The sequence below is a fragment of the Podarcis muralis genome, chromosome 4 (assembly GCF_964188315.1).
Source record: "Podarcis muralis chromosome 4, rPodMur119.hap1.1, whole genome shotgun sequence".
Classification (NCBI taxonomy): domain Eukaryota; kingdom Metazoa; phylum Chordata; class Lepidosauria; order Squamata; family Lacertidae; genus Podarcis; species Podarcis muralis.
The window spans coordinates 39,146,267-39,171,619 of NC_135658.1; the positions used below are offsets into that span (position 1 = coordinate 39,146,267).

The 25,353-nt window shown below is 41.3% G+C and overlaps 1 protein-coding gene across 5 annotated transcripts; it reads left to right on the forward strand.

Annotated features, from left to right (window-relative positions):
• Positions 1-368: 368 nt before the first annotated feature.
• Positions 369-23,920, forward strand: LOC114595469 (suppressor of tumorigenicity 14 protein homolog). Of its 5 annotated transcripts, XM_028725743.2 has the most exons (18): positions 369-822; positions 968-1,136; positions 1,875-1,999; positions 3,038-3,105; positions 4,167-4,363; positions 4,453-4,491; positions 6,873-7,089; positions 8,238-8,380; positions 9,323-9,420; positions 11,193-11,305; positions 12,505-12,638; positions 14,070-14,174; positions 14,782-14,895; positions 16,960-17,079; positions 18,867-19,050; positions 20,127-20,401; positions 21,233-21,369; positions 22,298-23,920. In XM_028725743.2, exons 1-18 carry the CDS (start codon positions 742-744, stop codon positions 22,454-22,456), a joined length of 2,478 nt encoding a protein of 825 aa, XP_028581576.2. In that variant the 5' UTR covers positions 369-741; the 3' UTR covers positions 22,457-23,920. The 5 variants fall into 5 exon arrangements, with proteins under 5 accessions (XP_028581576.2, XP_077783342.1, XP_077783344.1 ...); XM_077927216.1 differs by lacking the exon at positions 22,298-23,920 and having other exon boundaries at positions 20,127-20,310; positions 21,233-21,356; XM_077927218.1 differs by lacking the exons at positions 20,127-20,401; positions 22,298-23,920 and having other exon boundaries at positions 21,233-21,322.
• Positions 23,921-25,353: the final 1,433 nt, after the last annotated feature.

The following is a 25,353-nucleotide window of genomic DNA, read 5'->3' on the forward strand; positions in this document are numbered from 1 at the left end:
CGAGATTAAGAAAAACATCATTCCAGAAGCAGATTTTTTTAAAAAAACAACAACAACCCTATATCATTTAAACACCCCTCCCCCCAGTGCCATGTCCTGTAAACAAAGAAGCCAAGAAGTTCTACTCAAAAGGGCAAAGTGTGTGCAAGGTTTTCAGACTTTTAAATACGTCCCTCAACCGTAACCATGCTGTAACAAAATCGCTCTGTGTTCTTAATTACTGTTCTTGGTTCACTTGGTTTTGTTGCAAGGATGTAAGCATTTTAAAAGGGTCAGTAAGTTCCTTTGATTTCACTCAGGCTATTTCAGTCATTGTCTGAGTTGCTCATTACAGCCGATATTCTTTCCCCTCCCTTTGTTTTAAGAAATGCTGGTGCGCATGCTGTAAAGAGCTGCTATCAAAAACTGAGTTTTTGCACGAATAGCATTGGGGTTTGTCTCATTTGTCCATTTTCAAAGGAGATGCTATCTTAACCGAGAGTCCTTTTGTGTAAACCTGATCCCATCTGCCTGGTTTGGAAAAGAAAGAGTTACAGCCAGGATGGCTTATTTTCCTTCCCACCTACTACCTGAACCACAGGTGCTCAGGCGGGAGGCTGTTTAGTCATATAGCAAAGGAGAACCAAGGACAACAATAGGAGGGAAAGGCATTGTTTTCCCCTGAGGTTCCAAATACAAAAGCCCTAGTTGCTTCTAGGATTTTGATATGTAGAAGGCAGAACAAACCAGGGAAGCATCATCATGAGGTCTTTCCCATCCAGACGCCTCTCTGTTATATACAGCATACCTACTCCTTGCGACTCACACTTTCTCTCTGGACTGGTAAGAAATTGCAATTCGGTTTCCTAACACGCTTGTAAATTGCTCATGAATAATGCAACAATTAATTCGCTTGTCAGCTGAGCAAAGGCAGAATCATTTTCCTCGATTTGCTTGCCGATTCCTTCCTTCCTTCCTTCTTGAACAGGGTCTGCCTTTTCACCACAGCCAGGCTTCACAAGAAGATATTGCAAGTCGAAAGCATTCTTTTGGCCAAAAAGTGCCTTTTCGTTTCTGGAAAAGATGTCTTTTACAAATGTTACCTGTGATTTCCTTGACTGTCACTGTGATTCTGCTGGTGCTGTACTATACATTATGTAAGTGTCACTACTTCAAGATTTTAATTTCCATAAACATGTAAAGGTTGCCTTCATTGCTTTTCAAGCAGGTTAATGTTAAAACTATTTTTAATGGGTTTTTATTTAGTTCCAGGATGCCAATGATGTATCGTGTTTATGACAAATATTCATAACCAACTAGTTTTGGCACACTATGTGAATCTTGTGTTTTTGGTGTTTTTGTCCACTAATGCAGAAAGTTGTTGCATTGGGGGGACACACTGTACTCAAGATCTATGGTTTGCAAATAATGCTAATCCTACACTATCTGCAAAGCCAAATCATTTAAAAGTGTTGCCCCTTGGGTATGAATTTAGCTTTAACCTTTTAAAAAAAATGGTTAGAAAACATACAGATAAAAATCAATAACATTTCAAAGTTAAACATTTGCATAGTGTGTGTAAGAAAGTCCTACATACACCTTCTTGATCACTTGAGAATATTATGAGCAGGCACTGACAAAAGTCAGATTCATCCGATAGTTGTGTCTTCATTTGAATCCAGTGAAAGTAGATTTCCATTTGAATACTGAAGATCATCTGATGATATTTTTTGAATAAAATCTTGTAGTGGACTTTGATTTGATGTTGTGTATTAAAAGGGAGTGTCTTCCTGTTAACACAGAAGTTAGTCTGATGCCTTTTAAAGCAACCTTTCCCCCCCAGCACGAATTAACCTGTTTTTGTTTTGCTAATATTTCCCCTCCCTTCCTTCCAGCTCCTGCATTCTCTTTCATCTACATTGGTGGAAGCCTAGAAATTCCTAACCTGACCTACACAAGTGACCTAATGCACCCCAAATCACATACATTTATATTGCAAGCTGAAGCTGTCCAGAATTGTGTGAGTTTGCCTATGGAAAATATAAGGGACTACATTTTGGTTCAAATTTCATTTGATAGGTTTTGTACTTGGGATATGCCGCTGATGAAACTAGACCTGCTGAGGCACGGTTAAGGGACATGCGCCTATCTTTTTTGAGTTGCCTTAAAGGGAGGGATGTGGTGGCTTGATCAAAATTGAAGACCATTACCAATGTCAGTCTTACCACTAAGCATGCCGAGACAACCTGGTATGGGCAGCACTTTTCACACCCACCCAAAAAGTGGTCAATTCGTATTTTTGCTGTTGTACGTGGGTGCCACTTTGACGCTATGCTTCAGGAACTGAAATATCTTAAGCCTTCTAGAATTAGAAAAAACAGTCTCTGGTTCCATTTCCTGTAAGCAGAGTTGTGTCTTCTTCTGCTTTACACAGTAGATATTTCATATATATTCTCTGCCTACTCAGAAATAGGCCCCACTGAGTTCAATACAACTTAGCCCCTAGTAAGTTTGTATACAATTGCCGCCTTAGTGCATTTCTTTGTGGAGATTTTTGGACAATTAGTTTGTATTTAAAGCAAACCCCTTTTCAAATTTCCTCTTCCAGCACAACAATACTTGCTTTCTTGCACTTCTCTCCCAAGTTTACTCTATTTGCGAGATCAAAACACTTTTCTAGCTCCTTGCTAACAGAAGGCTTGAAAATACAAAGCATCTCTCTGTTAGCTTGCATTTCCCAACTGAATTCACCGGGTACCTCAAAGCTGCTTTGTGCATGGGTTGCATGAGTGGCCCATGGCCTGATTAGAAGCCAGAAATGACAGAGATCTTAAATAGTCTAAATCAATACTGATTTTTGTCATTCAATAACTACTATTTCATGAAGAATCAGTATCATGCTACCTTGTAAAAATGAATCGACCAGTGCTGGCTACCTACTTATTTGTGCTAGACATAAAACAATGGCGCAAATTTTTTTTTGTTACTTGGAACTCTTTAAATTTTACAGACTTTTTCTTGTTCTTTATATTTAGTTTTCTAATTGTTTAACTCTCAGTTTCCAGAATTGTATGGATCTTCTGCCTTAGGGAATTATTACTTGACATCTGTTATTACTGCTTTTAGGTAAGTACCAGAACTTCAAAACCCCTTTTTCTGACTGTAGGCATTTGTTTTGTCTTCTCTATTCATGTTTTCAAGAATCGGAAGATAATAAAGTTAAGTAGAGGATCTCATTTGGAATTTAGTCTTATTCCAGTTCAGATTAGACTTTGGCTAGAATTCTAAATAAACTTCCCATTCCATCTCAAATAGCCTTTTTGAAATAGTCTAAGCAGGGGAAGTGAATGTGAAAGTCAGTGGATGGTTAGCACTGGTCTAAGACTATTTATTGCCTGAGTCAAAGAACATATACAAAAGCAATGGAACTTAGTTCATTGCAGCTCATTTCTGCCATTGGCTGCATACACAATATACCTTTTAAACACATTCAAAAGACATTTCCCACCTCAATATGAGCATTATGCCTCATGAGATGAATGAGGCTGAGAGACAGTGACTTGGGCTGGGTACACATTACCAGCTTAAGTGAAGCTAGGTTGCTCTTTTTCTCTGTTTGGATCAAAGCTGTTTTTGTTTTTCATTTGTTTGAGGGGGAAGATGGATATCAGAGCATAGTATTTCATAAGAAATGGCAGGTTACCTAAGGATTGTGGCTAAAATGGTGTTTATACCGCTTCCCAAACCAATGGTGGGAGCACGCTAGATGGAGAATAGACAGGAACAGGTCTACAGTCATGTATAATGCCACATAAATATTGTGCATCTGAGGTTAAATGTGAACCAAGGACTTCCCAGTTCACCAGCTCTTTGCAGATGTACATAGTCACATTGTTAGTGATTGCATTTCACCCTTAGTTTATGGTGAAGTGCAGGATCTGAATAGTAAACAACCATCTTCACGTGAGCAGGAATCTCCCTAGGGAAAAAAGGAAAAAAAGAGAGGTCTCTGTGAGCACTGATTGATTGGTGCTTGTAGTTTGAATGCGTGACCCCATTTAACTCACAAACTTCTCCCTATGTGCTGCAAATCTGCCCTGATACCCTTGTGCACAGGCAGAGAGGAAGAAAAGATCCCTCTCCAAGCCGATGTTCTTCTTCCATCTTATTTTGTCATCTTCCTCCAGTGAAGGAAAGAGTGGCCTTCGAGCTTATTACTGGAGTACATTTTGGGCCCCACAAGATATGGTTCTTTCTATTCAAAATCTGTCTTCGATGAAGCAAAAGCAAATACTCAGTAAACGGGCACCTGCAACTGAAAACAGCACGGCTGAAGTATATTCTTTGGAGGAGGATTTTGATGTTATTACCATGGAGCTCTTTGGTAACATTATTTTTTATATTCTTTAGAAGTTCCAATAATTCATAGGAATGCATATGCCACTAATTTTGAGGATTCTTCATAATTTTTAGTTTCAGATTCTATGGACTATGATGTGACATGGAAAGCAGGTAAGAGCTATGTTTGTCCCCATTGTCCAATGGCACACCATTTCAAATGTTGCTGTAGCACAACTTTCTTTTGTTTCATCAGTGCTTGCTCTTAAGTTGAACCTAAAGGATTCAGTGAGTAAGAGGAACATCTCCAGCTCAAGAGTCATGGAAATGAGCAGGGTTGCTCAAGACCACCTTTGCACCCCTATGCAACTCATTTTCATTCCAAGGCTACTTCTGCAGAAAAAAAATGTATTGCACTCTGAGTCAATTGCAACCATTGTCTGCAAAGATGGATGGACCTATTCATTTCAGCTCTCCACATTTCTGCAGCAATTTGCCATTTAAAAAAATATTCACGAAATCTTTATGAAAATTCACCAGCCCTTTAGCATGACATGAATTTATCCTAATAAACACATTATTGCATACAATGTTGACAGATATACATATTTATGCAAGCAATTTTCCCTTACAAAATCCTTTTTTGTATGTTTTATTCACTAATAAAGATGTTTTGCACAGATGCTCCCATAACAGATGCCAAAGAGAGAGAGACAGAGAGTTCAGATGGAGAACTGGATTGCAAAATTTTGAAAAGTGAGAATGTTGAAGGATAGTTGTGTTTTGGTTCACCCTGCGGTTTGAGAAATGCAAATTATGTAGTTCCTTGTTAAAATGCAAACAAAATCAAATTTCTTCTGCATCCCTATTTTCAGCTTATAAAAACGAATCCAGACTATTTAAGCATTTCCAAAAGGCCTTCTCCTAATCTTCTAAATCTGGGACTGTAACCCATTCAAGGTTTCTCAGTAGATGGTGTTATAGCACTGGCAAACTGAAGTCTGTGTATGGATCCCTATGTTGCCAAAATAGCACCATCCATGCATAAGAGGGAGGGATAATAATAATACAACAGGCGGAGGAAGGACATAAGGAGAAGAAAACCCCAAAGAGCCCAATGGGTACTGAGCTGATTGACAGTTATGTGTACTTGTGACTGAAAACTGAGGAGAGGGGGAATGGAATGGACTATCTTAGAAGAGGACATGGCTGGTTGGAGAGCTCCACACTGCAGCATTTTTCTTACAGGCCCCACTTGTCAGTTGCATAATTGGCCAATTTAAATCAATGTTGCACTCTCAAAATGTGAGGTATGTTGAGTTATTTGCTTATTTTATAAAGGCTGTATAAGAACTTGCTAGAGCACTCAGCATGTGGAAGTCAGTGGTGGCGGTGGCAGCAGTAGATTATCAGGAGTGCACCTGCTGGCCAGCTCCTGTATCTTGCAGTAGTAAACAGAGCACACATAGGCTTTGTTCACAGCTTTAGGTGAACAAGCAGATGGGGAGAATGAGGGCAGCAAGACCAGTACTGTTCCCTCCATCCATGTATTGCTACCCCCACAGATGTCATCTGAGTAGGAGCTCTGGAAGGGGCCAGAAGCCTTGATCTCTGCTCCAGCCCTTCACCAAAGATAAGAACAAAAATCTCCCTCTCTTTTGGGAATTGCTGCTGTGCCTTGAAGCATGCTGCTCAAAGATTATGGCATGATAACAGCAGATCAGTTCTGAGCTGTTTTGTCCCTACAATATGACTGCAATTAATGGGATGATATGTGAGAAGAACCGTAATTGTTTAGTCCTGCTGACTGGGCCACAATATGGTCTTAACCTCTGGATAAAGTAAAAAGAAGAAGACCAATATGCTGACATGGTTTATGGATCTGAGAAATTTTGAGCTGGCTTGGCTTAGTGGACTAACAATTACACTGTTCGCCTCAACAGCTGTGGACAAGTCAGTCATGATTCCTCATCCACACAATGGGTATGGTGAAGCTCATAATGATCTTTTTAATGCTGGAAGAGTTAGATATTATACAAATGATGTTTGCTGCATTTACCTTAAGGATACAGCTGTAGTCGAGAGTAAGCCCCATAGACCTCAGTAAGATTTCTGAACAATTGTGCTTAAGATAGTGCTGTAAGAAAGAGGAACTGTCTCCAACTGTGTGCTCTACTTAAGCTGATGTGTTTCACCTGCTTTTTCCATTAGTTGATGCACTTAGAGCTGCTTTGCATTCAGTTATCTGGTGAAAGGTGCTGGCTTGGTACAGAGAAATTCAAGTCTTCTAGCCACTAATCAGGTGCCCAGTGTAGATCCTTTTTCATCTCCTTTGTGCCTCCGCCTTGTCCCAAAGGAGGACAACTTCATGGGGTGAGAGCATAGCACAGAGCTGTCTCGTAATGTATTCAGTCCTTGTCTGATGTGCTGGACAAGCCTGCCTTTTGTGGCGTAGACATCTGGTTCCTGGGATCTGGGCTGACAGGGTCTGGATGGATTCATTTCTCTGCTTTTCTGCTTTTCAGCCACTGATCTATTTTGGTTTTGTCTACCAGTGGCCTTTGACCTCTATGCAAAGCCTGGTAATAATAGGACCTTAACACTGATGAATCCTAAGAGACCTTTTTATCAGTGGAGGCTGCGAGTTCCGTCGGACCACGTTGTGAGACTGGTGGTTGTTCCCTTGCATAGCGTGACTCCTGGGAGCTGTGCATCTCACAGGCTATCCGCATATGACTTCCTTCTCCCTCTGCAAAACAAGATAATTACAAGGTAAGAGCATTTTAAAAGTTTGCTCCATGCTGGAGATCTAATGAGGTTGAGGGTACGTTTTATCGTATGTGGTGGACTTATAAAAGAGTATTGGGAAATGATATATAATGAACTGGGGGAAAATGTTTAAAAGTACCTTTCAAAAAACAAAAACAAAACAGAGTCCTTTTTGTTGGGGATAAATTCCCAGGTGTCAAAAAAGACTATTTATGTATGCTAGCCTCAAAATGGAAAATGAGTGAGGTCCCAACCAAAGAAGAATGCCAATTTAAACTGATGGAATACGCACAGCTTGCAGTTTTAACATATAGAGAACAAGAAGAATGTATGTTTAAAGAAGACCGGAAAATGTTTACAGTATACATGGATGAAAACTGTGTTCATTTAAAAATGCTGGTGGCTTTAAGATAAATCCAACAGTGTAAATAAGTTTTGATGGATGTAGCAATGGATTACAGAATGGTTTAGTTTATGTAAAATATGCAGGGATGTAAGGTATGCGAAGAGTGGGTGGCGCTGTGGGTTAAACCACAGAGCCTAGGAGTTGCTGATCAGAAGGTCGCAGTTTGAATCCCCCAATGGGGTGAGCTCCCGTTGCTCGGTCCCAGCTCCAGCCAACCTAGCAGTTCAAAAGCATGTCAAAGTGCAAGTAGATAAATAGGTACCGCTCCGGCAGGAAGGTAAACGGCGTTTCCGTGCGCTGCTCTGGTTCGCCAGAAGCGGCTTAGTCATGTGGGCCACATGACCCAAAAGCTGTATGCCGGCTCCCTCAGCCAATAAAGTGAGATGAGTGCCGCAACCCCAGAGTCGGCCACGACTGGACCTAATGGTCAGGGGCCCCTTTACCTTTAAGGTATGCGAAATGAACCGTGGAAAGAGAAGAAGGGAAGTCATAGGTTTAAGGTTGTTTAAATGAATATTTTGAAATGTAAATTAGAAAATGTAATAAAAATTATATAAATAAAAATTAAAAGTTTGCTCCATAGACACAAAGCAGTGCGCTCTCTCTCTCTCTCTCTCTCTCTCTCTCTCTCATTACATGGGGTAGAGCACCCTGTGTCCCAAGGCCCCTTGGGTGGTACATATAGTAGTAGAAGAGACTTTCTGCTCTCCAAATCAGCTTTGTAATCTGCCTGAATGTATTTCAGATGGTGTGGGTCGTCCGGGGCCTGGACGTCCCCAGTTATACGTTTAACTTCATCAAGTAATGTCATGTTGGTCACATTCTCATTGGACCGAAGAAAAGAGAGCAATATATTGAATGCATATTTTCAAGCAGTTCCTAAAATTGGTATGTAGTTGCCAGATGCCAAGCATTGTTTGTGAAGAACTTTTGATGGCTCACATGTAGTTGTTTTATATTTGAAATATTTATGTGGATTTAAAATGGGGAATAAGACATGGATTCAAGGATTATTTTGACCTGACTCTATAATAATATTAGGGTTCTCTAAGACTGACATGGATAGCACAAGTGCTGGAGTGAAATGATCCACTTTTTTGCTATATTGAATGACTCGTGATTCAAGTACAGTAACTTAGGACAGTAGCTCTGTCAAGTTCACAATGGCATTGAGAAGAGTGAGCCAAGTGATGAAAGATGCTTTGGTGGGAATACTAATTCTGTCACCCTTCTTATTACAAAGGTATACAAATCTGTTGCAAATTTTCCTCAAAGTGGATGGTGGCAAACTGAGCTGCCTCCGCATATCAACACTGTGAAAGCATATTCTCTGAGCAGCAAAACAACCAGCTTCTGAAAGTCAGTGAAGGGGGTTCCAAATGTCATTTGTTGTACGATGCATAGGGGGAGTAAGTGAATCATTGTACTTTGTATGTGTTTTCCCTTGCACAATGAGAAAGGAAGAACCCCTTTGGCCTAGCAGAGTGCAGAGCGTTATTTCTATGCAGTTATTTCTTTCCTGAGGGAAAAGCCAAATGATCTATTAGCTCCACAACTGTACACTTAAATGCAGGTTTTTAAAATCAGGTTGCCCACACAGCACACCTGCTCTATATTTTGACAATAATGTGTGTTTGTGTGGGGTGTGTGAATGTAATGCTACCCACCTATAATAATTCTTTTTTGCTCCACCACCTCGTAGCACCTACTTGCATATGGGGGAAAAAAACACCTCCCATTCAATTCAACAAGAGCTTTTCCCATGCTTTCCATAACAAGAGATGAGCAGTTCTTCAGAATAATAATGTTTTGTTTTTATTTTCTCCTTAGTATGTGGCGGTCGATACATCTCTTGGAATGGGACTGTAATTTCTCCATACTACCCAAGTTACTATCCACCGAATATTGACTGCCACTGGATTATTAGAGTATGTACTCTTAGAAGTAACAGGGAACTTTTTAAAGAAAATCTTTTAAAAACTTGATTCCCCCCCCCCCCAAAAAAAATAAGCTCTTCTAAAACAGGGAGGCCAGAAAAACAGAAGGAAATAAGAATTTTAAATGAAATGACAGATCTTACATATATGTGATTATCATTTGTGAGGTGAGGAGAAATAGGCATTATATCAGCCTAACATGGATTTTGGGTTGTTATAACATTGTGTCCTAATCTTCCTCGGAGAGACCAGTGTAGCATTCATGAGCCTACTTCACTCTCTATTGCAGTCAACTCATGTCTTGCCAAATGTACCGTGTGTGATCACAGCTTTATGCGCTTGGCAGCTGGCCAGCTGCAACTGGACAAATGAAACACATGCAAGGTGGAGAGCTTAAAAGCTCTCAGATTTTCTTACCAGGCTCAGGAAAGGTCTCACACAGGCTCTGGAGGCCCTTGTGGGATCTCTCTGGGCCATCTGAAATATCACTACATTTTGCGAAGCCCCCCAGAGCCCACGTAAGATTTTCCCAGAGCCTGGTAAGCAAGGCAGAGAGCTTAAAAGTATCACATTGGCCTGAATATAAGCCTCACTTTTCCCTTCCCCCAAATTCCGACCATGAAAAGTTAAAGTGTGGCTTATATTCGTGATCTTACAGTATGCAGCCAAAGCGGCATCCACCCCGCATGTAGTCCCCTGTCCTCTCCCCCAAGGCCGGGAAGGGAGAGAGCGAGGAAGGGGAAAGGCCGCCAGCAACGCAGCGAAGTTCCCGCCTCCCTGCCCAGTCTGCAGCCAGGAGCAGCGAGGAATGGAGCAGCTTATATTCGGGAATTTTTTCTTTCCGCCCTCCAATTTTAAAGGTGTGGCTTATATTTGGGTGCGGCTTATATTCAGGCCAATACGGTACTTTCTGCAGTGGGAAAACCAGGACACATAAACACCTTGCAATCTCATGCTCATTCAAAGAAGGGGGTTTGTTTCTCTTATCATCCAGCCTATGTTCAGTTGGGGGGGGGATGTCGGAATCTCCGCTACGACCGGGCTACTCCTCCGGTCGAGCCCTCCGGAATCTCCTCTGACGATGTTTAACGACCCGAGCCTTTGATAAGGCTCCAGGCACGTTCCCCATTCAGCAGAGTATCCAAAACAGCAGAAGGGATGAGAAATATGAGCTACATTTCTAGGCTTTATTTCTCACTATGCAGACAGAAAAGAAATATACATGCTCTCTCTGTGAAAGCAGAGAGCAACTGAACAACAAAAGAACAGGAAACCAGTAACATCACACCCGTCTCCCGCCTTCTGTGAGATTTCCAACAGCCTGGAATCTCTGGAATGCAAAACAGAGTCTTGTGACTCCAAGCACTGCACAGTGGCACAAACAGAAACCAACAGGGGAGAGGGTATGTTCCGGGTATGTGTGTAATGGATCCCATTCTATAATCTACAGTAGGGAACATGTGGTCCCCTGGATGTTGGTAGACTCCAATTTACATCAGTCCCAGCCAACTTGAGCAGTGCTTAGGAATGATGGGAACTGTAGTCCAACAATATCTGGATGGCCGCACAAGTTTCCCATACCTTCTATGCTCACTTCCCTGGGTGTACCACTGAACTTGGTAGGACTTACATCTCAGTAGACCGGACAGGATCGCACTGTCCATGTATTTAGGACCAATAGACAGGTTGTTTTTAAGTATAAAAAGTAGAATAAATGTTCTTCCCCATGCTTTTTATTTTTTAAATGCTTTTTTATATCTTAGGCACCACTGCCTGGCTATAGATTGCTGCTAAAAATTCTTGTAATACAAGTTCAGGAACCATCCCTTGGATCCAATAGATGTGATAAAGATTGGTTGGAAATTGATGGAATTAGGTGAGCTACAACCTTTTCTGCTACTTTTCTTGAAACAACTCTGTTGACATCCATAGGTGAAGAGTCATTTATGGTTATAGATAATTAAAAAAGGAAAGGGTTGTAAGTAAAATTAGAATAATAAAATTTGAAAAACTGACCACATTTTGCCACAATGTAGGGTTGCCATATTTTTAAGAACAAAAAAGAGGACGCTATGATGACTCTCATTTTAAATACCCCTACTATATGTATGCTATAGAAGCTATGATATATTGCTGTGGGGGGCAGGGGAAGAGAAGACCATTCATTATGTCTATGTCACATCCAGTAAGTATAGCCGGAGACATTTTGGCAAATTAAACAAAATCTACCCAGACAGAAATTATGCTCCTGGAAAAGAGGACGTGTATTGGAAAATGAGGACACATGGCAACCCTACCATAATATGACCAAATTTCAACTGACTCTGAGTGGTTTAACAGCCACCCCCTCTTCCTTCTGAATAATAGAGCTCTGTGAGGGGAACAGGGGTCTCCTAACAACTCTCAGCACCCTTAACAAAGTACAATTCCTAAAATACTTTGGGGGGAGCCATGAATGTTAAAAGTGGCATGATATTGTTTTAAATGTATAGCACAGCTGAGTCCTTAATCAGGACTGGAATTCTGAAAATGACAACTGTAACACAATCTGAGTCATGAGGAGTTGTCAAAACGACAAGTTATGGTGAATGCAATTAAAGAGAACCAGTCCTGTGCTGCCTGTGATGGAGGCTGGGATACCATAGGATGCTATGGACATCCCTTTCCAGAGAAAGCTCCACTGCTATTACTCTTCCACTGTCAGTGAGCTGAAGGCAGTGGGAAGAAAAAGGGACGCTTTGCGTCCAAAGACCTCCTGGTTTCTTCATCACCTTCCCACTGCCTCGCCAAACCAAGCAAAGAACTATGCCAGCCTTGGTGATGGGGTACTTATTTTCCCTTCCATTGACCCTACTTCTACACCGTTCACCATAGAATCTCTCCACCACCATCTTATGGTTGCTCCGCTTGGTTGCAATCCTATACTTACTGACCTAGGAGTCCCATCGAATTCCATGAGGCTTACGTCTGAGTAAGCATGCACTGTAGAATCACGCTGTAAATACACTCTTTGGTTAGTTCTATTATAGTGATATATTATATATCTGTAATTTTGTTGTGTTTTATTCTTATCAGATATTGTAAACCTATTGGGGAAGGCAGCAGGGTCAAGGAATATGGCTATTCAGTGGCCATCCATTTCCATTCAGATGAACTGGTCACACACAGGGGTTTTTATATTGAATTCAGAGCTTTCAGCCACGCAGACCGTAAGTGGACACAGATGCACTTAGTACTAATAGCATTATCATGGTAATTTACTGATTGAGCATGAGCACATTTCTTCTAGCTTGTCCCAAATGTGCCTCCTTCACACCTATGTCTATCCCTATTATGAAGCAGGAGGAGTCAGCAGATTTGAGGCTACAATTAAAAGTTCAACGAATGTTTGATTTTTCGGTTTGCCAGAAAAATGCTTACCCCTAATGATGGGTATACATGTGGGTTGAGGGCTTGTGAATAAACAAATAGTCAAGGTCACCCAAGGTCATCCAGTGAGCTTCATGGCTGTGTGAGGATTTGAACCCTGGTTGCCCAGGTCCTACAGGTCCAACACCCTAACCACTATACCACACTGGATCTCAATGGGTTGGTATCTCTGTGGGTGATGAGGGACTGTTTGGCTGCCTGTAGAAAGACATGGGCAGTGTGATGAGTGACTTAAAAAGGGCTGTTATCAACAAGACACTATTCCATTCCCAACCAAGCTCCCTCTCTCTTAGTGGCAGACTGAAAGTCTGTATTGGGTTACTAACCTGTTAGAAAATATAGTGTAGTCATTAGGGCAACACTCATCCATCCCATGTAAGAAATTGCACTGAAACTCTGTCTCCAGTGACTGTTATGTTCCTTGTGCTGACTCATACCCTTCAGGGAAGGATGAATAATAAATGCTTGGCCAGCCATACCAATAAGTTCAGTGGCGTGCTCTGCATTCACCAACAAAGGTGTCTGAACTAGGGACCTCACCAGCATTCATAACCTTTCTGTGACTCCATGTCAGTGGTCATGCCACCAGACGTTGTCTAGCTGGTACATATTTTAGGTGCAGAGACAAAGGTGGGACACTCTATAGCTAAGATCCTTGCTGTCTTCTGTTTGGGTTAAGAGATGGATGGTGTCTGAGAAGTCTCACTTGGATATATGGGATTCCTACCTGGATCTATGCCCTGGATCTAGTTGCAGCAGTGGAAATGGGATTAATGAAATCTGTCACCATCCCTGACCATTGGTGATGTTAGCTGGGCTTATGGGAATTGTACTCCAACAATGAGCACCACACAATCCCTTGTCTCAGATTCTGAGATACTGTAAGATCGCAGTTGCCTTGTTAGTGCTTATATGCTTCTGGTCGAGTGCTGCTATTGGCTGCAGAATTAGCCAGAACTTCTAGCCTGTGCTGAGTCTATAGGAGCATGCTGGGAAGAGATGGGGAAAGTCTAAGGGGTATGTCCATTGCCATTTGACTTTGGTCCTCTGGTACAAGGTTATAGCTATTCTAATATGTTTTCCCCTGTCACCAAAGCGGGTTTGGGACAAATCTTAGCCTACTCAGCTGTCATAACAGTACAGAATTTTACTCTGTGACTCAGTGTCATCATGATTATCTATGGTAGTCTGATATTTTTCAATTCTTTCAGCTTGTCCTAGGCAATTTAAATGTTCCGACAAAACATGTGTCTCTTTAAACAGTAGATGTGATGGGTGGAAAGACTGCACCGATGGAAGTGATGAGGTAAACTGTGGTGAGTTCATCGTGAGCTAATTAGAATATTGTAAATATAGCTTGGTAAGGTATTGGCTGGAAAGAAAACAGCTTGCAGGGTTGGTTGGTTGGTTGGTTGGTTGGTTGGTTTTAAACAATCAAACAGTTTATAAATTTTATGACATAAATAAATAAAATCAGAGCCATTAAGCATATAGAGCTTGAATATCATTACAGGTCATCAGACCCTTCCCTAACCCATTCGTTTATTAAAAATACCTTTCATTTTGTGAAGTGTTTTAACAGCTCAGTCAGGAATTGAGATTCGTTTCATATAAAGAACTTTGAATAGCAAACTAAGCAGTGGTGATGCTAAAGAAAGTAAATTTTCCTGGTCTACTGCATGAGAAGACCATGTTTTATTGGGACATATTCTCATTTCATATTGGATTAATAGTACTTCCTAGTTTTCAGTCCAGGATTTGGACTTGTTTCAGGTGGGACTAGGTCTCTCTAACTGAATTCTAAGGTTGTCAACAATTCCCACGGTTCATCTTAAAAGAAGCAATGGCAGTGGATATGTGCTTTCTGGGGACATCTGCTGTTGAATGAAACACCACAGTCTTGATGATAAAATTCTTCCCTAGGTTGCAATCCCGTGAAGTCTAATTGTGGTAATGGGAAGTGTAAACACCATTCCAGGCCTTGTAAAGGAGATGGCAGCTGTGAAAGTGAGAGTGATGAGGAGGAAGACAATTGCGGTAAGAACAACATAAACAAATTTTAGACTGGGAATTACGAAAATGCCAGCAACGTAGGGTGTTCTTGCATCATTTTCTCATGGGTTATGTTGATATGCACCATGCTCTTATTTATTGCAGGAACAGTTGGCAGGGAGGGATGCTGCCACCCATCTGGTCTACCATCAGTGGTCTCACTAATGTTTATGGGAGAAAGAGGGGGAGGAGCAAGGCACACTAGCAGAGCTAATCCAGTGCTCTCACTGGTGCATCTGCACAATGTTGACCTCTCTGCTGCTGCATCCCTCCCTCTCTCAGTAAGCACTAAGAATGCCACTGATGGGATGCCAGGTGCAGTGCACTGCCCCTTCCTGACAGCTCTTTCTGATTTATCTTATGCTTGCTTAATGCAATATGCCTAAAACATACATTATATTTGTTCCCACCACACAGGAAAAAACCCCATTTAGAATCATAGAATCATAGAGTTGGAATAGACCACAAGGGCCATCGAGTCCAACCCCCTGCCAAGCAGGAAACACCATCAGAGCACTCCTGACATATGGTTGTCAAGCCTCTGCTTAAAGACCTTCAAAGAAGGAGACTCCACCACACTCCTTGGCAGCAAATTCCACTGTCAAACAGCTCTTACTGTCAGGAAGTTCTTCCTAATGTTTAGGTGGAATCTTCTTTCTTGTAGTTTGGATCCATTGCTCCGTGTCCGCTTCTCTGGAGCAGCAGAAAACAACCTTTCTCCCTCCTCTATATGACATCCTTTTATATATTTGAACATGGCTATCATATCACCCCTTAACCTCCTCCTCTCCAGGCTAAACATGCCCAGCTCCCTTAGCCGTTCCTCATAAGGCATCGTTTCCAGGCCTTTGACCATTTTGGTTGCCCTCCTCTGGACACGTTCCAGTTTGTCAGTGTCCCTCTTGAACTGTGGTGCCCAGAACTGGACACAGTACTCCAGGTGAGGTCTGACCAGAGCAGAATACAGTGGCACTATTACTTTCCTTGATCTAGATGCTATACTCCTATTGATGCAGCCCAGAATTGCATTGGCTTTTTTAGCTGCCGCGTCACACTGTTGGCTCATGTCAAGTTTGTGGTCAACCAAGACTCCTAGATCCTTTTCACATGTACTGCTCTCAAGCCAGGTGTTTGTGCGCTTTTCTGAAGACTAATATTCATACTTTTAAAATTATTAAATGCATGAGTACCCAAAGATGTTGCAAGGATGTTTTTTAACAGTCTGTTTTTTAAATCTCCACAATAAGACATCTTGTCCAGGATAAGCACAAAACATCTTTTAGACATGGCAGTGAAAGCAGTGAAAGCAATGCCTGAGAGTAGTATCTCAAGAATACCGAAGAACGTGTTCTGCAAATGGGGAAAAGTTTAAACATTGTGAACTGTTGTTTTACTTAATCAAAAAGTTTACGTAAGGGCAAACAATTGCCAAGCAGAAAATTCTTGCCAAAACCTTTTTTTAAAAGAAGACTAGCTCCCCTGTTCACTTTAGCCACACAACAGACTGTGCGCACACAGAAGAAGTGTGCGTTGTTTACTGGGCACAAGGTTTCAGAATCAGATCTGAATATCTTTACATTAAACAGCTTTTCCAGTGGCAAAATGGAACTTTTGGCATGTGGAAGTCAAGGATAGAAAACAGATGTTCTTAGACTGCAACTTCAGACAACCTCAGACAGCATGGCCAATGCTAATAGATAATGGAAGTTGAAGTTTCAACAACATCTGGAGAGCACCATGTTGGATAGCCCAGGTCTAGGTTATCGAACATATTGCCAAGACACCTATGAAATTATACATTTAGCTCAGTCAGTAGAGCCTGAGACTCTTAATCTCAGGAATGTGCGTTTCAGTTCCACGTTGGGCAAAAGATTCCAGCATTGCAGGGAGTTGGACTAGATGACTGTCATTGTCCCTTCCAACTCTACAGCTTTGTGATTCTATGTATTTTTAGAAAATGCATTGCTTTAATTATGCTGCATGACCTATGAGGCAGCACCATGAAATGCATCATTGCTATGTTTCTCATCTGTCACTCTATTCTTTCAGCCTATAGAAGCTGCTCACAGCATGCATATAAATGTCTAAATGGAAAGTGTCCAATAAAGCAAAACCCAGAGTGTGATGGAATAAGAGACTGTGCAGATGGATCTGATGAAATGAACTGTGGTAAGTTAATAATGAGTGAACAACGAAGTGAGCTGAAATGTGTCTGTGTATTTCAGATCAGGACTATGTACACACTAATGTGCACATGGAGCTCCTAGGTACCCATTATCTAGGAATATGGTACTTTTTCATCAGTGACATAGCTGCTATATTATCTCTTTGCTCTATGCTCTGTCCTGATGGCCCAGGCCTACACTGGAGCTCCAAATCTGTCCAGTACAGTAAGGAGAAGAGGTTCTCATATAGTAATTCCTAAGGGTTGTAGTTTAGGGAGATTGAGGAGAAGAAAGGGTGCCATTACCATGTCTCACTCCAGTTGCTATCAATCTCTTCTACAGGCCACAAGCTCTACCACAACGTGTGTACTTCCCTACATCTCCTCCCTGACCATTATACTGAGGTTCTCATCATTCACAGAGGCCTTACATCAGAGTTAGCCAACATAGTGCCTTTGAAATGTTCTTGGACTACATTTCCCATCAGCCCCAGCTACCATGGCCAAGTAACCTTATTTCAAATCAATTGAACAGGAAAACTTTATCTGAAATAAAAAAACCAGTGCCTTGCTCCAATGATACATTGAAGGCACAGGAGAAATCCCCTGCATTGATGGGGGAAAGGAGCTCTAGGAGTTGTCATAACATTTCTCATCATTTAATTGGAAGGAGTAGCTCTATGTGTTCAAAGGGATATGTTGACATGTGTGATTTCTCTGCTGAAGTAAGAATCGGCAAAGTGTGAGAGCATTGCATCCACTGCAAGTCAGACATGGCTCTGAAGTAGGGTTTACCCTTAAAGACCTACATTGGCCCCCAGTATGTTTCCGAGCACAATTCAAAGTGTTGGTGCTGACCATTAAAGCCCTAAACGGCCTTGGCCCAGTATACCTGAAGGAGCATCTCCACCCCCTTCGTTCAGCCCGGACACTGAGGTCCAGTGCCGAGGGCCTTCTGGCGGTTCCCTCCCTGCGAGAAGTGAGGTTACAGGGAACCAGGCACAGGGCCTTCTCAGTAGTGGCGCCCGCCCTGCAGAACGCCCTCCCATCAGATGTCAAGGAAATAAACAACTATCAGACTTTTCGAAGACATCTGAAGGCAGCCCTGTTTATGGAAGTTTTTAATGTCTGAAGTTTTATTCTGTTTTTAGTCCTCTGTTGGGAGCCACCCAGGGTGGCTGGGGAAACCCAGCCAGATGGGCAGGGTATAAATAAAAAATAAAAATTTATAAAGCTAGTTCCTCAATAAGGAGTGGATAACTTCTGGGTTTCCAGATGTTGCTGAACAACCACTTCCATTACAGGGGCAGACTTCAAGCGGTGCCCTGTGTGAGGTGAATATTTAGTTCTCCCTGCCTCTCATCTTCCATTCTGCTCAATTCACTACATCCTACTTGTGCTGCCCTGTGACACCCCCTTGGCTCTGGGCGTAGTGTGTCAAAATCAGTCATGCTGCCCTCAATGCCCTCTGCCCATCATCCTTGACCATTGACCATGCTGGCTGGAAGTGACAGGAGTAAGAAGTCAACATCTGGAAGGCTTCAGGAACCTAACCCTGTCACAAACCCTTTACATGAAAGATAGATGTCCCAATATATTTAGTAGGTCTTTTGTCCATGTATGTGCAATTGCACTTCTACAGTACAAATCTAAGCAGATTTACCAAAGAAAATCTAGTTAAACTAAATGGGACTTGTGCCCTAGAAAGTCTGTTCAGGATTGCAGTGCATGACTGGTAGAGTATTTTGTTTTTACATACATAACCTCCATATGTATTTCATTTTTTTATTAGCATGTGGAAGGAGTCAGGTAAAAAGACCCAGAATTGTTGGTGGTGAAGATGCAAAGTATGGAAAGTGGCCTTGGCAAGCCAGCTTGCAGCTAAAAACATATGGCCATATATGTGGTGCATCTATTATTTCAAATAGTTGGCTGGTATCTGCTGCCCATTGCTTTCAGGACTCCGATTCGATAAGGTACGCATTATATAATGTGAAGCATTGATTACTGATAAATAATCACTGGGGGCGTACAGTAACCACAAGATTTGCCTTCTATGTCTGTAGCACTTGGAGGCAGCCCAGTCTGTTTCAGATCCTCTCTGTGTTGTTCTGATTAGAATCTTTATTTCCAGATTTAATTTTTGCAATGTGCTCTAAGTGGGGCTACCCTTGAAGAGGGTTTGAAAACTGTGACCTGGTCCAGAATGCAGCAGAGCACAGTTGCTGGTGGTTGTTCATGGCTCGACACCATACAACTTAACCATCCTGATTTAAGGAGGAATTGCAGAAATCACAGAATCCAGCTTCTTATTGGATCCTGGAATGTCCCCTTTTTTGGTCCGGTGCTCTGGCACTTGTCAGCTGGCTCTTGCAAGAGCTCGGGACCAAAAAAACCCCAAGCATTACAATTTGGATCACCTGGATGCTGGAGGCTATGCAAAACCCATTTCATCAGTCTTGAAAGTGCCAATGCAGTATGGAGCCCAATTAAAGGTGGTAACACCGACATATACACAATTTGGGTCCCAAATATTTGAATGAGTGCCTTTTCTTGCATCAAGCTGCCTGGGTGTTAAAATCAACAGGAGAGGCCATGTTGACAGTATCGCTGCTTTCCCTGGACTGAGAGATGAAGATACAGAAGAGGGCCTTCTCTGTGGTGACCTAGATTGTGGAATGACCCCTCCCCAAAGGTGTATTTTGTGATAGCTTGAGGGTTTTTAAAAAAATGATTGATCAAGATCTAGGCCTTGGGCTGAATGGAGTCTTCCTTCCTGCAGGATTGGTGAACTGTGCTGTTGCCCGCTTTGGTTATTTTCTTAGTTTTGTTGTTTTATTTTATGATTTTATTAGAACTTGAATGTGTTTTATGTGGAGTTTTGGGGGGTGGTTTGTTTTGTTTTTTTAGTAACCTGCCTTTTGAACAATTCGGTGAAGGCTGAGCTAGAAATACAAATAATAAAATGAATAATTTATGCAATTCCCATTCAAATGAATGAGACCCATATAAGAAGAGCACATGGAAAACTGCATGTTTTGTTGTTTTTCAGATACTCTATAGCATCTGGCTGGACAGCATATATGGGTATAAAGGTCATTAACAGAAACAATGATAATCATGTAGCGATGAGATCGATCAAAAGGATCATTGTTCACCCACATTATGACCAATATATCTCAGACTATGACATTGCCCTGTTGGAAATGGAGTCACCAGTATTCTTCAATGAGCTGGTACAGCCCATATGTTTACCAAGCAGTCGTAGACTATTAATTTATGGAACTGTCTGCTATGTAACTGGCTGGGGAGCCGTAAAAGAAAATAGTATGTTCATTTCTGGATATGTTTATTGCAAATGCCAAGCATCCTAATATATTGTACCTTTTTGTGGATTGTAAATGTGAGCCACTTTGGGATCCATCCTTGGCTAAAAAGTGAAGTATAATGAATGTAATAAATAAATAACGTTAATAGAACTGAAGGTATATGGCCTAGCTCAATTGGATATCACTTGTGGCAATTCTAAATACATATCTTCAGTGACAAATGATGGAACTCTTTAATTTCAGTTTATTCTTAGAGGATACAGTGGTGCCCCGCAAGACGAATGCCTCGCAAGACGAAAAACTCGCTAGACGAAAGGGTTTTCCGTTTTTTGAGTTGGTCCGCAAGACGAATTTCCCTATGGGCTTGCTTCGCAAGACGAAACGTCTTGCGAGTTCTTGCGAGTTTGTTTCCTTTTTCTTAAAGCCACTAAGCTGCTAAGCCGTTAATAGCCACTAAGCCGCTAAGCCGTTAAAAGCCGCTAAGCCGCTAATAGCCGCTAAGCCGCTAATAGCCGTGCTTCGCAAGACGAAAAAACCGCAAGACGAAGAGACTCGCGGAATGGATTAATTTCGTCTTGCGAGGCACCACTGTAGTAAATTTAAGATGCCACTAGGAAGGTAATATGCTTAGATTTGGAAATGTTCAATTAGATTAACCTTTATTCAGTTTAATTCACCATGTGCTGTGCCAATCGTTTTTTATCCTGAGAACATATAGGCAAGGAAAAGTTAAAAGTTCTAAGGCAGATCTTGATTATTATTTTTTTCACCTCTCACTTTGCAATCAGAACCATCATACTCAACCCATGCAACGTTTCTGTTGTTGTAGGTGAACTTGCAAAAACACTGCAAGAAGCGAAGGTGAAAATAATTGATCAGAGTGTTTGCAACAAGCTTTATGACGATCTGATTACTTCTCGGATGCTGTGTGCTGGGAACCTTAATGGTGGCATTGACGCATGTCAGGTAAAGTGGAAAATGATTGTGAAAAGTGACACTGATTTGTACACCAGTCCCTTCAAAATTATTTTTCCCAGGAATGTTTTCTTATTCCCATAGAAAAAAGACATTAGACATCTCTGGGTTGGATCCAGACTTAATCAGAGTAGACCCACTGAATTTATTTTGAAAATTAGGTAGGATAGAAGTTTTTTATATAAACATAACCACAATGATATCAATGGGAGTTAAGTTAGTCATGACTAACTTAAGTCCCATTGATTTCAGTGGGCCTACTCCAAGCATGACTAGAAAATTATCTGAGGTGTCCATTAAAGATTCTTTAAATATTATTTTCTCAACTTTTAATTTCAAGAATACTTGCATTCAAATCCTAAATGAGTACCAATTTGTACTGACATACGCCTTCTTGAGCCATATCAACCTTGACCTCATTCCTTTCTGCCTTTGATGTTGGAGTAAAATAAAATAATATCTGAGGCACATGCAACATACACCTACATATTAACCTAATCTCCCGGATCTCTGAGGCTATGTGGAAGCAGGCTTCCTCATGGTGACTCTCTTCCCAATCCTGGCTCAGGTTGTGTACCTGTAAAAGAATGTTGTCTAGACTGCAGTAGTATGTTAGTTGGGAATCAGACACATTGTGCCAAACAGTGTTAACAACAACACTAATCACAGGAGTTCAAGCATTCATTTAACCAGTCACACCCATCAGGGAACAAGTATCATCTAACACCATGTGAACCTGATAGACAATATATCGTCAGAGCACAATTGCACATGGTGACTTACGGGTGTTTGGAATGACTGTATAAGAATTGATAAAACAGCAGAAATGTGAAAGTGTGTATCATATCACAATCCTATCTGCAAATATGCATTAGTTATGCAATGAAACAAAAAGTGAGGCTTCTGTCCTTCCTTTTAGGGTGACTCTGGAGGTCCATTAGCCTGTTTAGGAAGAGGGAACAGATGGTACCTTACAGGCATTGTCAGCTGGGGTGAAGGATGTGCTCGACGGAATCGCCCTGGCGTTTACACAAAGATCACAACACTTTATGACTGGATTCGTCAATACACAAAATGACAGATGAGTTCTGGAGAAAGCCAAAAGTATGCGCACATTCTTACTGATGAACCAAACAGGATTTATACTATGATAAAGGAGAACCATTACAGATATATTTTGTATGGGCATATGGAATATATATAAAATTTAAGCAGGCAAAAATCAGTGAATGTTTCCCACTGCAAAGAGCAATATGAACACAACCACAAGGTTTATTTCACTGTCTTTGTTGATTTTCTCGGTGTTCCATCAACAGGGATGGGTAAATGGAGTAGCACATTTGATCAGTATCTGCCTGCAAGTATTTTGATGCAGCTTCTGCTTTGCATTAGCTTTGATCTTGCTTTTGATGATTTGCTGTTAATAGGCATGCAGGCTTTCTTCTTCCCTGACAACAAAAATTGTCCATTTCTGAGATGTATGAAGACCTTTGGAAGATACCAAATATGCTGAAAATAAAGGATGCTTTAATTTTTGGGATGGGAGTTAGAGACTGATGAAGCTTCAATTTCCCTTTTCTGTCAGTTTCCAGAAGGTGGTTGTGTTGGTTGGCTGCAGCAAAAACATCATAAACTCTTGCAGCATTATAAAGGCTAACAAGTATAAAGTTTCACAGACAATATCCCACTTCATCAGATATATGAAGTGTTATCCTGAGTTACAAGTCTATAGATACTAATTGTTGGAAGAAGAAGGGGATTATAAACAGGGAGGCCAAAGGTAAATGAAATGCAGAAATGCAGTGATGAGTTAAGTTACCACTGTCTGTTCTTCCTACATTTCATTTTCTTCTGAAGCCACGGTGGATTTACACCTGTTACCTAGGCTAACATTTTGATACGGTGAAGAAGTGGGCTGTTAGCCTACAAACGCTTATGCCATAGTAAAATGGTTGGTCTTCAAGGTGCCACAAGATTCTTCATTCTTTCAGAATTCCTGGTTTTATTTTGCTCTTCTCAGTGGACTTTTTAACCATCTATTCACCCACCCATCATCACCTCCTGGTAATATGAGTGTTAGGTTAGATAATGAATTGTATAGGACCTTTAGCTAACTCTGTAACAAGCTAAGCCAAAGAGATTGCTCCATCAGTTTGAGTGAAAAGTCTGTTCAGCATCCTTGTTTTGTCAAGTTCCTTATGTACAATGAAACTATGTCCTTCCTGCTAGCATTTAGAATCACTTTCATTTCACTGAGACTATTCACATGACACCTTGTATTTAAGTTCCCTCTTTTTAATTTTGTTTGTAAAGCACAGCTTCTGGCCTGGCAAATGTAATCTAAATCACTAGTAGCTCTTAGAATGCCAGTGTGATATGTTCCATGATTTGAAGGCATAGGAGGCAGCAAGCTTGTTGAAGATAAGTAGGTCTGAATGTGGTCAGTTCCTGGAGAGGAAACGACCTGGGAGCCTTATACACAAAAGCAAGGGAGGTTGAGAAGCAAAGCAAGAGAAAATAAAAGCAAAAGGACTTCACCAGAGGACTGTGGCTGTAAATGTTTATTTATAACCTGCCTTTCTTTCGCCACAGAATGCAAAGCAATGTACACACACTTCAGAACATAAGAGCCTTGCTGGAGCGGGACAAAGGCCCATCTAATTCAGCATATGGTTCTCACAGTGACCAACTGAAGGACTGCGGGAAACCTTGAAGCTGGATCTGAGTACAAGAGCACTCTCCTGCCTGGTGGTTTCCAGCAACTTATATTTAGAAGTATGCTGTCTCTGATGGTGGAGGCAGAGAATAGCCATCATGTCTAGTAGTCCTGTCCTTTCCTTTAAGGGTGGGTAGTTCTTCAGGTTGTGTGTGCTTTGAATGATACTGAATATGCCAAGAGGCAACTGCCCCCTCTTACACCTCAGTAACTTTGCAAGCAGAGGTGGATTTAAGACATGGAGCCTAGGGGGCACCGTAACTATGTTGGAGAGTGGAAGGTGAGAGGTGGGGCGGGGCGGGGCGAATTTTGGCATTGCACAGGGAGCTGCTGAAATTTGAGACCCCCAAGGTCTGCCACTGCTGGAAGACTACAGAAAGAGAAGAGTGCCTCTTCTTTTGGATTTCAGATATAGAGGGATGTTGACATGGGCAGACATTCCTTAAACAAAAAGGGAGCATATTGGTGTGAAGGGAATAGTGCAAGAAGAATATCAGATCAGTGGCCAAACATATCTAAGATTATGACTAAGATTATGGTATCCTCCCAAATAAACATAAAGGATACCATGGACAAATTTGCATTGAGAGAAACTAAGATGTAATGTTCAGTTGATAGTGATGATTCAGAAGAAATTATATGCCACCTTTCATTTCAAGAAGATTCCCATTGCGTTTACAAACAAATAAAAGCCAACAGCAAAATAATGAGTATAAATACAGCTAGTCAAGATTAAAATACACAATAAAACAGCTTCATCTAAACATGAAAACATCCATTAATTAAAATGTGCAGCAAACAAGCCCATTAACACAGTGTAACAGTTACACTAGTTAAAAGAACAATCAAAAGAAGAGGTTCTATTTAGGAGATCAGGGGAATATTTCCTTAAGCAGGTGTGACTTTGAGAGACAGGGGAATGGTAATATTTCAGCAGGAAGAGAAATTCACAACGCTGGTGTCACCAGTGAAAAAGCCCACTACCATGTTACCATAAGCCAAAAATCATTAGGTCATGGCAAATATAATCAGGTTTCATTTGTTGATCTAAACGTCTTTGCTGGTCTTTCGGGTAACCCTGTTGCAAAGTTGCTTTAAATGCAAGTAACAGGATTTTTAAAGTGGTTTGGTTTTAATAGGTAGCCAGTGGAGATCCTTCAGCAATGGTGTGTGACATGCACCACCTGGGCTGCATTATTCTGCACCAGCCACAGTCTGCCCCAGGCAAAAGCAAAGCCCCACATAGAACACATTGGAAA